This window comes from Patagioenas fasciata, chromosome 2 (assembly GCF_037038585.1).
Source record: "Patagioenas fasciata isolate bPatFas1 chromosome 2, bPatFas1.hap1, whole genome shotgun sequence".
Lineage (NCBI taxonomy): Eukaryota > Metazoa > Chordata > Aves > Columbiformes > Columbidae > Patagioenas > Patagioenas fasciata.
The window spans coordinates 42,972,081-42,985,044 of record NC_092521.1 but is presented as its reverse complement, the minus strand read 5'-3'; the positions used below and the strand labels follow the sequence as shown (position 1 = coordinate 42,985,044).

General features: G+C 35.6%; 1 protein-coding gene across 7 annotated transcripts in view; it reads right to left on the bottom strand.

The window, feature by feature from the left end:
- RB1CC1 (RB1 inducible coiled-coil 1) overlaps nt 1-12,964 on the bottom strand; it is a 76,985-nt gene that overhangs the window by 11,504 nt on the left and 52,517 nt on the right. For all 7 annotated transcript variants that reach the window (XM_065830810.2, XM_065830811.2, XM_071804111.1 and 4 more), the window contains 2 exons: nt 6,464-8,379; nt 1,891-2,050 (listed from right to left, as the gene is read on the bottom strand). In XM_065830810.2, coding sequence (XP_065686882.1) covers nt 1,891-2,050; nt 6,464-8,379 — 2,076 coding nt within the window. The remainder of the gene's footprint in view (nt 1-1,890; nt 2,051-6,463; nt 8,380-12,964) is intronic.

Genomic DNA, 12,964 nt, shown 5'->3' with positions numbered 1-12,964 from the left:
CAAACTTGTTTACATATTACTTCGGTGACGAGATAACTCACCTAGTCATTTTATTTTGAAGTTTCTCTGTAACAATTTGGGTTTTTTTACATTTTTATTCCCCCTGTTTCTCAAGCCCAATATAAACATGTAGTACAATTATAAAGAAATCATAATTAAATAAAAATAATTAGTAAGTTGTTTTATTTTTTTAAAACACAATGCTTTATATTCCAGTTAATGCACCACAGTTGCGTGTTTTATACTAAAACCAGTTACTTTTTGGATTAAAATAGTTATTTAATATGCACTGTATCATGATATGTTACATGTAACATAAAATATCATTACTAATACACTAGAATAATACACTAGAATTGCATTAAAAAAATATTTCAAGTTATGCATTAACACCTCAGTGAACAATTAATGCTGAAGTCACACAGGAATAAGAAGCTAACATAATTCATCTGTATCAGTTTGACCAATCTTCTTCTTGAATCCCTCTACTAACCTTCACGCCCTCAGCCCTTCCACTCCTACGGTTGTACCAAAGAGACAGACCAAAACTACCAACAACCATCTACTAAAAGGATATTTTAAATTATATATATATATATATTTTTTTTTTTTTTGTGAATTTTAAGATCTAGTCATGATCTGCACCTATCAACTCTCAGTCTTAATATGCAAGCTATTTAGTGGGCTACACATCCCACATAGCTCCACACAGCAGCTTTGGGTAAATGCCTGCATTCACAAAACTATCACGTACCACAAGCATAAGTAACACCTCCAAGTTTACTAAGGAAAAAAAAATTACATTGAGGGTGATGTTTAATAACCATTGAAATTTTTTTTTTTTTTAAACAAAGGGTTCCATCTTTCTCTAGGATTTGCTCTTAACAGCTCAGAACTTTCCCTTCCACACTCTGCTGCATGAATGAAGAACATTATTAGATAGTGAGGAAAATGACATGTAAGGTAGATTCTGATGGAAAAAGAAATCTTACCTTACCAATGTTATGTATAAAATATTCCAATTAGATATACTATGTAAAGCTCACTTCATATTAATGTCTGCAGTCCAAAAATTCAAAAAGATTCCTTGCTTTATAACTGTCTGCAACTTTATGCTGTCTACCTGAAGTGATTCATAGTATTCATTCACTACACTGTCTCTTTGTCCTTATTTGATCCTTCTATAGCTAAAGTAAGTAGAAGTGCTTAAACCAGAAAATCCTTTCTTAGTGTTTAAATGCAAAGCCGTAGATAATAGCTGCTACTAAGAGAGATTTAATTTAAGAACTGAAAACTCATTTACAAAAATCTGAGAGACTCAAGATGTTTTGAAAGGAAAAAATGTGTGGATACATATATAATTATTAATCCAGTGCAACATTATTTTGTATCAAGGTGTGGAATACCTAGTGTTGCTAAGTTTATTCACTAAAATACATCATTTGCTTTGAACCTCCAACAGCACCTGCCCAGGTTAATAAAGTTGAAAAAGCCATTAAGTAGCATTCCAAACAACTAATCTCGCGTTGTCCACAGATTTTGTGTGGTTAACTTAAATGATACTTAACTGTTATCTTTCTGGAGTTCAAAGATTAATTGATAAAAATTTACAGCATTAGCCTAACAACATAAGCAAAAGAGGAAAAAAAATTTAAAAAAAAAAAAAAACAATGTGAATTGTCCATTCACACATACGAAAGGTGAGATTTTTTAGTTTTTTTTTCTTAAGTATCAGATTCCATTAACACATCATATTCTCGTTCCACACAACAGTGCAAATTTAGAGTATAAATGTTACACAGAAAAAAAAGATCCTTAACTTCAAAACAGCAAAAGAACACAATTGTCAAGGGAGCAAAAGTAATTTTAATAGAAGAGAATCAGCTTTACCTGCTGTTCTGCAGTGAGCGATGTTCTGATGTTCTGCATTTCTTCATTCTTTCTTTTCTCTTGCTCTTCAAGTTGTTCCAAGAACTTCATTTTTTCTTCCTGAAGCTTCTCTTGAAGTTCAGCAACCAAGCTTGATTCAGCAGATGATTCAGCGGGAGGACTTAAAAGAAAATGTTTTGGCTTTAAATTTGCAGCATACACAAAGCCTCAATATACACAAAATAAGCAAAAAGTCTTAAGTTTGTTTTGAGACATTCTTTTCAGAAATATTGCAGAATTGGGAGAAATAGCAATGATCACAATAGAAAGAAAAGCACCAACAACTTTGTGGAGAAATATTTTTTAAAAACTATATTATTTTAATTTCTATTATTCCTCTACAACAGAATTGTACTTAATATAAAGAAAATCTCTCAAACCTAACTCTTCATCTCCATACATGTGTCAATGGTTTTATCTCATAAGAACAGCATGGAGGTAAGATCTCCTGATATTGGGTAGGCTGCACTGAAAGCAAAACATCATGTCCTAATATAGTAACATCCAAAAGCACAACTCATAGCACTAAAAATGCTCCAAGAACTCTTCTTGCTCCATAATGCATAGCTTCTCTGTTAAGATTAACAGACACAGAACCTCAGAGACACCAGAAAGATTCAGCATGGAGAATATGAAAGAAAAGTGAATTGCAGAGGAGGTAGGGAACCTAAAATTTTGATCACTGCATACTGAATGGGAGTTTGGGCATCCATGAAACGACCAGTTCCAGCTACTTCTACAGAGTCTTTGCTTCACCATATGATCCAGCACATATCTACCTCTGTTTCCAGCATTGATTCTCCCTATTGAGTTAAGAAAGCACAGGATAAGTTTGTCTGAGAAATGTGAAGAAGTGGTATGCCTGCACCTTACTTTACAAGTAACAAAAATTCACCCTTATTATTCCAGGTTATCTAAACCCAAAGCTGTTAGCTGCACTAAACCAAAGCAGGTATCACCTGCCTCTCAGACAGGCTGCCTGGACTACTGGCTGTTTGCAAATGACAGCCAAGTAAAGGATACTGTTATTTCACAAAAGGTGCTAAGCACAGTGCCAGTTTATAAACCTCATCACTCTATCAGATTATCAGGTTTACACATTTAATCTGCAAAGGTCTCTGCAACTATGGCAATAGTGACAATATCTAAATTTTGCTTTCAAGATACCAAAAGCATGTTTCTTCAGAACTTTGGGTTCCTTATTGGAAAGTAAGCACTGTACTGCCCAAAGATGACAAAGGATGTACTTAGCAATGTTGTGGTTTAACCCCAGCTGGCAACTAAGCACCACACAGCCGCTCGTTCACTCCTCCCCCTGCCCAGTGGAATGCAGAGGAGGAACAAGACTCATGGGTTGAAATAAAGACAGTTCAATAGGACAGCAAACAAAGAGAAAATAACGAAAGTAACAATAGAATATTAAAAAAAAAAAAAAAAAAAAAAACAACACCAAACCACAACAAAAAAATCCAACCAAAACATAAATGACACCCAGCACAATTTTTCACTTCCCACTGTTTGATGCCCATCCCTGAGCAGTGATCCCCTGGTGAAATTTTTCCCTAGTTTATATATAGAGCATGACATCATATGGTATGGAATATCCCTTTGGCCAGTTTGGATCAGCTGTCCTGCCTGTGCTCCCCCTTCCAAGCCCCCTTTGTATCTCCAGCCTCCTGCTGAAAAGTCCTTGACTTGGTATAAACATTGCTTGGCAACAACCAAAAATCCTCATGTTGTCAACATTCTTCTCATACTAAACCCAAAACAAGCACTATACCAGCTAGTAGGGAGAACATTAACTCCATCCCATCCAAAACAGGACACAACACTACCACTGTTCTACCACATGGGCATATACTGAAGATACAAACTACCATGCAGTAGCTAAGCACTCAAAAAGCCCATAAGAATTTGTAAATAAATGAGCTTTAAAATCCAACTGAAGTGCTCAGGGTGGCAAAACAACTTTTGACATTCCAGAAACCAGATGTAAAATAAGCAGAGAACAAAGCAAGTCATGAGACACCCAAGCAAATATTTTTTTGTGCCACTGAGAAACCATTTTTGTGCTGGATTAAATTTCAATATATTTCTGCAAGACAGAGCACGTGCTCTACAGAGAAGCTTCACTACTGATGGTGGTCTGATAGAAGTGGCTGGAAAACACCAAACCTGCAATTCAGTTTTCAAAGCAGTCAGGATTATGCTATTTTCAACATTATTTTAAATGTTACAAATCTTATAACTAATTATCAAACTGCTTAACAACAAAAGTAATTACAGAAATTGTATTTTTTAGTTAATCTTGGCTAGTACATACTACATGCAACAGAAATATTAAGTAGGAGAGTTACACATGCCTTGCCATTCTGTTACCTTTCTTAACCATGACGGCTTCAATTTCAGGCACATTGTGACTAAAACATATTTTTTCATATTTTGGTAATGCATGGGTCACAAACTTTTCTTTTTCACTTCTAAATATTTTTGTTAGTTTTCATACAAGTTCCAACAAAATTCCTGATACCAGTGCAACACTCAAGTCAAACTTAACAACTTATCTCCCCAGCTGTACCTTCCAGACAGCTAATGTAGCATTGGTCTTGCAGAAAAGGACATTTACCTGACAAGTATATAGGCACACACCAAATAAAAGTTGGTTTCTATCATTATAAGTTAACTGCTAAACAACATTTGAGTGAGGATAATAAGTCAACTTGAATTACTGACACAGTCTGAGTGTTTATGAAATCAAAAAAACAGCTAGACAGTGACTTTGAAATATTAAGACAGATTCACATAATGTATTTGCCCCGGACATACACCACAGCACGTCTTCATTCCTAGAGAAAAAGGCTAAGAGCAGATTAAAGCCTTAAGAGACAATACACATTTTAACATCACACTGAATATTAAATTACTCTGCAGAACTCAGAACAAACTACTAATGCTTCTTTAGACTGAAGCAGATAATATTTCTTTGAAATACATTACAATCTGTTTTATCCAGTTTGTACAAGAATATACACAGCTGTGCTCAGTTGTTAAAATTTAAGTGTAGATGTTGGATTTCTAAAAAGTTGTATGACATAGCTACATCTTTTTCCTGTTGAGTCAAGTTTTTAACACTTTCACAGTACATTAATACATATAAAATGAAAATAATAGTTTTTCTTTTTTTCTCCTCATTTTGCCGTATTTCATTAAGAGAATCTTTTGTTCGGTTAAGAAGGGCAGTTCTTAATTTCATTATATCTCAATTCAAAAAATGTACTATCATCTTGATGTATTTTTTCCATTTGCTGACATACAGAACACAGACACTGATACAACATCATTTAATGATGGATATGTTCACATATCAAAATCTGGAGGTAATGGGACTGAAGTCAGTAATTCAAATGAAGCAGATATTCACATTTCCCTTGCACTGTGTAAGTGAATTGTGCACGTGTTGGACTCTCTGCATAACCTCCTCTGCCTCCTTTTTTTAAACATTTTTAACACTACATTGATACTGGAAAGTTAACTGTATTCATGTTCTGCAGTACTCTTTTAGTTTTTAAACCCATTCTGTCCATTTTATTGGTCTTTTCCCAATTCACATAGTAGGTATAATACCTAGAAAAAAAATGCTCAATTTAGATATTGTACAAATGAGATCTATCTGCTGAGTTTCTTCAACACTACTAGAACATAAATGACAAATTCTAGCATTTCAAAAGATAATATTGTTTCTAAGCAGTAGCCACATAAAAAAAAGCTAGTATTTCCATTCCACATCATCATAATCTAGTCTGCTGACAGGTATTATGAACGAATAAGTAGGTAAGATATGAGAAGTCAGAAGGACTAATTCTAGGCATTTATGGCAAGGGAAAATAGATTTTTCTTTTTAAAGTGGAAAAGCACTGCAGAAATTAACAATGAAAAACAACGACGATAGGATGTTCTTTATAATGATGTTGCCCACATGTGTTTCATTATAAAGCTCAAACTGAAGATCTCAAAATACGTAACTGTGGCAGCTAAGGCAATGTAAGTCCAAGTGGCCAGTTGGTCATATATATTCCCACATACTGGTGCTAATGGTGTCATGAAAAAGTAAGAGTGTACAGCTAGCCAATAAAAGAAAGTTATCTGCCTAAAAGCTAGCCACTGCATGCTCACACAGTGCTATTACCAGAGCAAGGGATGAGAAAGGAGAAACTAAAAGCATGAAAACTGGAATGTCAAGCAATGTGCTACTGTGGAAGCACTCCTTCAATGTAATACTACAAGACTGAAAAAAAAACTTCACTGCTATCTGAAAATAACATTGTATAAAATATTTTACAATCTTTGAGGTTAACTACAGACACAGGAATATCACTACCGATAAGATGGAAGTAACTTGAACACAGAAATCAACCCAGATAAATGCTATTAGAAATACACAGAAATTCTACTTACTGTAAAATGCATCATGATTATAACCATATTAATTACTTTAAAATACTAAGAAAACACAGCAACTTAATTCTTACAGTACCTCCGATTTACTTGGATCTCAAGTTGTTGTATTTTTTCCAAAAGCCCTTTTTCAGCAGCTTCTCTCTGTAATTCAAACTCTTTATAAGCAGTTTGTACTGCATCCTCTTTCTCACAATTGAGCTTCTGAATGAGCAACTGCCTGTCTTGTTCTTGGTTAGATACTAACAGTTCTTTTTCTTCCTTAAGCTTATGGATAATAGCTTCGTATTTTTCCTGCTGCTCACAGAGAGACAATTTTTCTGTTTTTTCCTTTTCTAGGGCATTTGCTTCCAATTCTAATTTACTTTGTAGTTCTGTTATTTGCTCTGAAAGTCTTTTTTCTGTCTCAGAAGTTTTTTGATGAAGAAGTGTTACTTTATCTAGTTCAGTTCTAAGCAAATTTGTTTCTTCTTCATATCTGTCTACTAGCTCAGAAATGCACTGATCCTTCTCAATGGTCATCAGAATCCTTAGTTCTGATAAGCCCATTTGATATTCATCGCTGTTATTTTGAATTTTATTGTTTAATTTATCTATCTCTTTTTTCAAGCTTTCGGTTTCCTTATCAATCTGAGATTTTAAGGTCTCTTGCAGCTGGTTTCTGTTTTCTTCCAAAAGAAGCTTCATTTCATCAGTTTCTGCCTCTTTCAGGGCAAGTTCAACTTCTAATTTGTACCTCAAATCAGACAGATCTGAAACCTTGAGTTGTAACTCTTCTACTTGTTGTTGTTTTTCTTGCACAACTACTGCATGAGATTCCTGCATTTGTTCAAGTCTATGCTGATTCTCTTTTTTTAATTTATCTAAACAGTCCTTGTGCTCAGCCAGCACCTTCTCAAATTCTTGTAAATGCCTGGCTTGGAGGTTGTTTTCCAGTTCTTTCAAATGGCTTTGCTCTAAACTCTCAAGTTCTGCTCTCAGAAGTTGTAGTTTTTCATTGTTTTCAACATGAAGTTTTTTCAAGTCTTCAAGCACTATCTCACGTGACTGTCTCAGTTCCTTAATTTCAGAATTTTGTGTCTCCATTTGGCATTCCAATTCAAGTAACTTCTGGTCTTTTTCATTCTGAAGGCAAACTACAGCTTCTTTCTCATTTTTCACCATGGCAAATTCATCATTCTTATTCTGAAGAACTTCCTCAAGGCCTAATAAGTCACCTTTTAACTTTTTAATTTTCTTTTGATTTTCTTCACTATCCTCCAATAGTTTATTAATTTTTGTTTCATATTCACTTTTCAAAGACTGTAATTCTTTTTGATGTTTATCTTTTAGTGTTTTTTCAAGTGTAAGTTTTACCTTCTCAATAGTATTTACTATTTCTAACGAAGTGCATTTTAAAGAGTTAGAAAAGTCACACTGTTCTCTTTGTACAAGTGTTCTAAAGTGGCAAAGATCTTCCTTTATACCTCTTAAATGTACCTTTGAGTCCTGGGCAATAACCCTACACTTCTCCATGCAAACACTGAGAGATGCATTTTCTACTGGGACATTCTTTACACAAGTATTTGTATCTTGCATACGTCTACTGTCTATTGCATTGATAACTGAAGAATAAAGAGATTCCACCATCATTTCTGGACTTTGTGGATCACTTATTACATTAGGAGAGACTGGATTTTCTTCTATTACGAATTCATTTACCGCTGACATAAAGTCAGATTCTGGACTTTCTGCTAGTGAATCCAAGTCTAACGATCCTTGCTTAAGAGCTTGCTCCAGGTTCGGATGGGCAATAGTTTCAAAATCAAATGTATGAGCATCAATGCTGTCTGGAGACAATTCTTCTAATGGAGCTGGGGGACACACAGGAGGACACAAGGGACCCTGAAGACTGAGTGATGGAGGAGTTCTTGAAGAGGTAGCAATTGTGGTTACTGTTGTACTTTCCATCCTTGGTGTGGTAGCAGATTGTGGCGATGCTTGACTATTGGAGGCCTACAAGTTATAAAATATGAAGCAAACACTTAAAAAAGTGATAGGCAAAAGTGTTAATATCTTAAATTCATTAAAAATTACCAGGCAAAGTAAGAACTTAAATAGTCAGCCTTATTATCCGTAACAGTCCAAAATACATATGACTAAAATTTGCGTAAAAAATTGCAGAAATTCAGAGATATTGTCAAGTATGTTTCAGAAAAGCACCAAATGTTCATTTATTCAAAAGTCCTACATAGATCACATAATTGTATTTGAAAGAGCTTAAATTCAAGTGTGTATGATACAAAAAACTGAAGTAACCAGTCAGAAACTGGCTGTGTTTTTAACAGCTTAGTGATTTCAGTGTTCCTAATAATTTTGTTACAAAAATATTTCTATTTTATAGTTGCAAATTCTGCTATTAAAAATGAGTGTACTCCAGTCACTATTAACATACCCAACTAAGAAGGTTTACAGAAAACTTTACTACAACAAAACCATTGTCTAGTAACAGACGGAAAACACGCATGAGAATTGATCTACTTGGGAGAGTGTAGAAGCAGTACAGTATAATGAAGGCCATATTCTAATTAAAAGCAACATTCTGACTTTTCAAAATGCGAGACATCGCAGTCTGAATGGATTTATTTTTGTGTCCATGCTGCTCTCAATTTTTTCCATTTTGCCTCTAGATTCTGGTTACCACCAAGTCTAATTCTGTAGCACCAGATCCTTCAATATTCAGCTGAAAAGCTAATGGTTAGAATAATCATCCATAATTGTTCATGAATAACAGCAGCTTGAAAACCACTACAAAGATTAAATAAAGCTTCTCCACCTTCACAGAACTGTTCCCAAGTATTCCTGACCAATTCCAGTGCTTTTGATTCTTAAAGGCTAAAAACTTACCTTCAAATCCATTTTCCAATTAATTGTGATAACATAGTTAAATCTCTCATTATCATCAGTTCTTGTTCACTAGTATATTAATTACTACACTATTACTGCTGCCATGGAATATATACCTTAAGTGAATTCAGGACAAGCTACATGCGCTTACTTCTATGCATCAGAAATTCAGTAAAGCACCATATGAAGTGCTCTAAAAAATAATCAACCTAAGTAAGGACTTAGAGACTGTGGAAACTGACCTACAACTTTCAAGCTTTTTTATGTGACTAAACCTTAGTTTAATTTACATTATGATCTATCTACAAAATTACACTTCATTTACAGATTTTATTACCTTTTCTATTTATTTAATACATTTAACATAATAAATTTACTGTTTGCAAGCTTTGACAAAGTGAAGGTTTATCAAAGTCTTCTTCCTTTACTATCTTCACATCTATCAGAACTAGGAACAAACGGTCAACCTGTAGTATCTTAACTATTAAATACAACACAGACTATAAAAGCCCTAATGTGAACAATAATTTCATCTGAAGATTCTTAAAACAAAAATATAAACCTCAGGCTTCAGCAAGTGCAGAACCCAAAAACCAATGTACAGCCTCAGTATCCACCAAGGATGCATTCCTGAATAACTCTCAAGTACGACAGAGAAGCAATTTTTCCTAAGCAAATTACAGTGAAACACACATATTTAAAATCCTTAAGAGTATCTGTGACATGTAGGATGAAAAGGCATGAACAGGATCATCAGGATCACAAACTGGAAGAGATGCTGAGTTTTTTGCATCAATCAGTGTTCTGAAAGATCTCAGATGCATTGTCTGTGACATCGTAGCTCAAACATTACCATGCTTTTCCACCCTTCATCCTTGAAGGACTTGTCTGATCTTATTCATCTGAGGAATGTGATCACCTTGAAAAAAAACTGTGCCTAAAGACTCATGGGAATATTTGTAGTAAAAGATTTCTGTAAGATGATCAGTCTCAAAGTGCTGGAGATCTTTCAGAATGGCACTCTTCTCCAAAAAGCCAACACGGTCTCCAGTGATCCTGCTTGCGCCTCTTTTCCAAAGCATCCACACTGTCTCCGTTCATTTATATTGTGTGCTTGCTGTTCTTCAGTACATTGGTTTCTATTGGAGAACTTTTGCTTTCCACTGAACTCAGCAACTTGACTGGCGCCAGTTAGTGGAGCTGTGCAATAAATGGTAAGCGAGAGAACTCCAAAAAAACCTGACAGAAGCGACAGATACTGGACTACTGATGTATAAATAGTCGATGTTTTTTTAATCTTTTACAAATGGCTGCCACCCAAAAACGGATCCTATTCTTCTATGCACCATGTAAATGTTCTCCTAATGGAGATGTAGTGTGATTAACTGAACTCTCAGATATAGGAAGAATCTTTCTTTAGCTCTGATGTTTTATTTAGCAGAGCTGCATTTACACCTCAAGCCCATCAGCCTTTGCATCTATATGAAAGTCAAGTAATGATTTTGAAGTCCAATGATGAAAACCCACGGTAAAAAAAATATATGTTCATTATATACAAAATATTGTCCTTATCAAAAATGAACACAGGACACGAGACAAAAAAAACTTCAAGGGAAATAATCCTTGTTTAAAGGTCTTCTTGGTTCAGGTTTAAGTATTTTGCCTGTGTTTAATTTTGGCTTGGTATTTGCCTAATAAAATTTAGAAGAATAAATGTTGAGGGATGCTGTATATGCTGATATATGCTGGACTCAAACCATATGCTTTAATTGACAACAGTTAGCACTGACAAAGCAGAGCTTCAACAATAATAAAGTTAGCATCATGGATGTCAGTAAGCACATGCAAAAAACCAAAACAAAATAAAAAAAAAAAGAAAGAAAACCAAACCAGAACAACCAAAAAAACCCCAACAACAAACATTTCAAGGACTTCACACATTAGCAGGCCCTACAGCAAGCCACATGCAAAGCATAGTATCTACTTTTGACACACCAGTAAAATCATCCTAGAAGCTAAAAAATAAGGATATAAAGTATAGAAGAAAAAAAACCCAAATAAAACAATCAAAACCACACCACCTGTCACTATGTGGAGCAGTACTCTACCGAGCTTGGTTTCCTTACGACCTGGGGCTGTAACAAATTCCATGCCTCTGCAGTGGCTGCTGTGAGCTGGGTCTTTAGTTAGTGCACCAGATTACTGGCTAACAAAGAGTTAAACTTCACATTTGAGCAGCTGAAACTATATGGAATAATTTGTTTACTGTTGTCTATTTCCCTGAGAAGCTGGTGTGTGCCATCTAGTCTATTTACAACCTAAAGGCAGCAATGGGTGCATATGCCATACACCGTAGTTCCTGTGATGACAAAGGAAAAGGAGTGTAGAGCAAACAAGAAAAAAAATAGAAAGCAGAGACAGACGCAGAATTAATTTTTAAATTCTCAGGTGTTGCTGGATTACATGTTCTAGTTTTGTTACTATGATAAATATAGGCAGAGAATGGGGCAATTCTTGAAAGGATTATAAATAATGTTTGAATTTCCAACTCAGCTAGAACAAATGGTAAATTAATAATCCCATTTGAAAAGCAAGATTCTCTTACAGGAGAAACTTAATACCAAAGGATTGCATATGTTAATTACCTACTAACTGTGGAAAAGACACCTTAATCATCTTACCTGACTCCTATGGGCAGCTTAACTTTCTCCTGGACATTTTTAACCAAATCACTGATCTGCTTAAACTTAGTATTATAGAAATGCAAGGACACAGCAATATCTTTGGTGTGAGACCACTAAATTACACAGAACAAGCAGAAAACTTTAAAAATGAAAACAGATTTCAAAGTATTGACAAGTTCAGCAAAAATTAACAATGGTCTTTAACTACTCTGATGTAATACTAAAAAAAAGAAATTAGATATCAGAGAAGTATATCATCATTAATGTTCTACGAACTTGAAAGCTGAAATAGTAAGAGTTACAGCTTAAAAACAAATGCTGTGTCTGATGCTGTAGGATGAACTCCTGGTCCAGACAGAGCTAAACTGCAGCATACCAACAAGCCAGGGAAACTACCCCAGTCCAACTTAAGCAGGCTTCTGCTGTGACTTGTGTGGAAAGGGAGGTTGGGGTTGAACGTGTCTCTTTGGGAGAAGACAAGAGCAACTGTGGCAGTTGCACACACCATGACCTCAGGTGGTGTCAAGGTGATGACAGTCACATCCTCCCCCACCCCTGGGCAAGGTGACTTCACCTCCCTCTGGCTGGGGGGACAGAAGGGAGGGGTGGGACTCTCAGTCATTTGACAGGGTCCTCAACAAAGGAGATGCCCAGAGAAGCTGAAAAGCTTCCAGACCATGTTGTAATGACCGCAGCCAGATCTGAACAGTCTTATAAAATGGGGCCTCTGCCAAAGAGCCCCTTCAAGTGGTCTTCTCAGAGCAGCAGGACTGTGAACTGGAGCCCTCCCCTTACATTTGGACACTGTCTAAGGAGACTTCCCGGGATTGAGAGTGCCTCACCTCCTCATTTGGTAAGTGTTTTTCCTTTCTGCATATAACCTTGAGTGAGCCCATGCCCACCCCGGGCAAGTGATTCTCCTCTACTGGGTACCCTTGAGTAAAAGAGGCCTCTAGGTTTGCTTTCTGTGAGTGAATGCACACACATTGTGGATCCTCATTATTCTTATG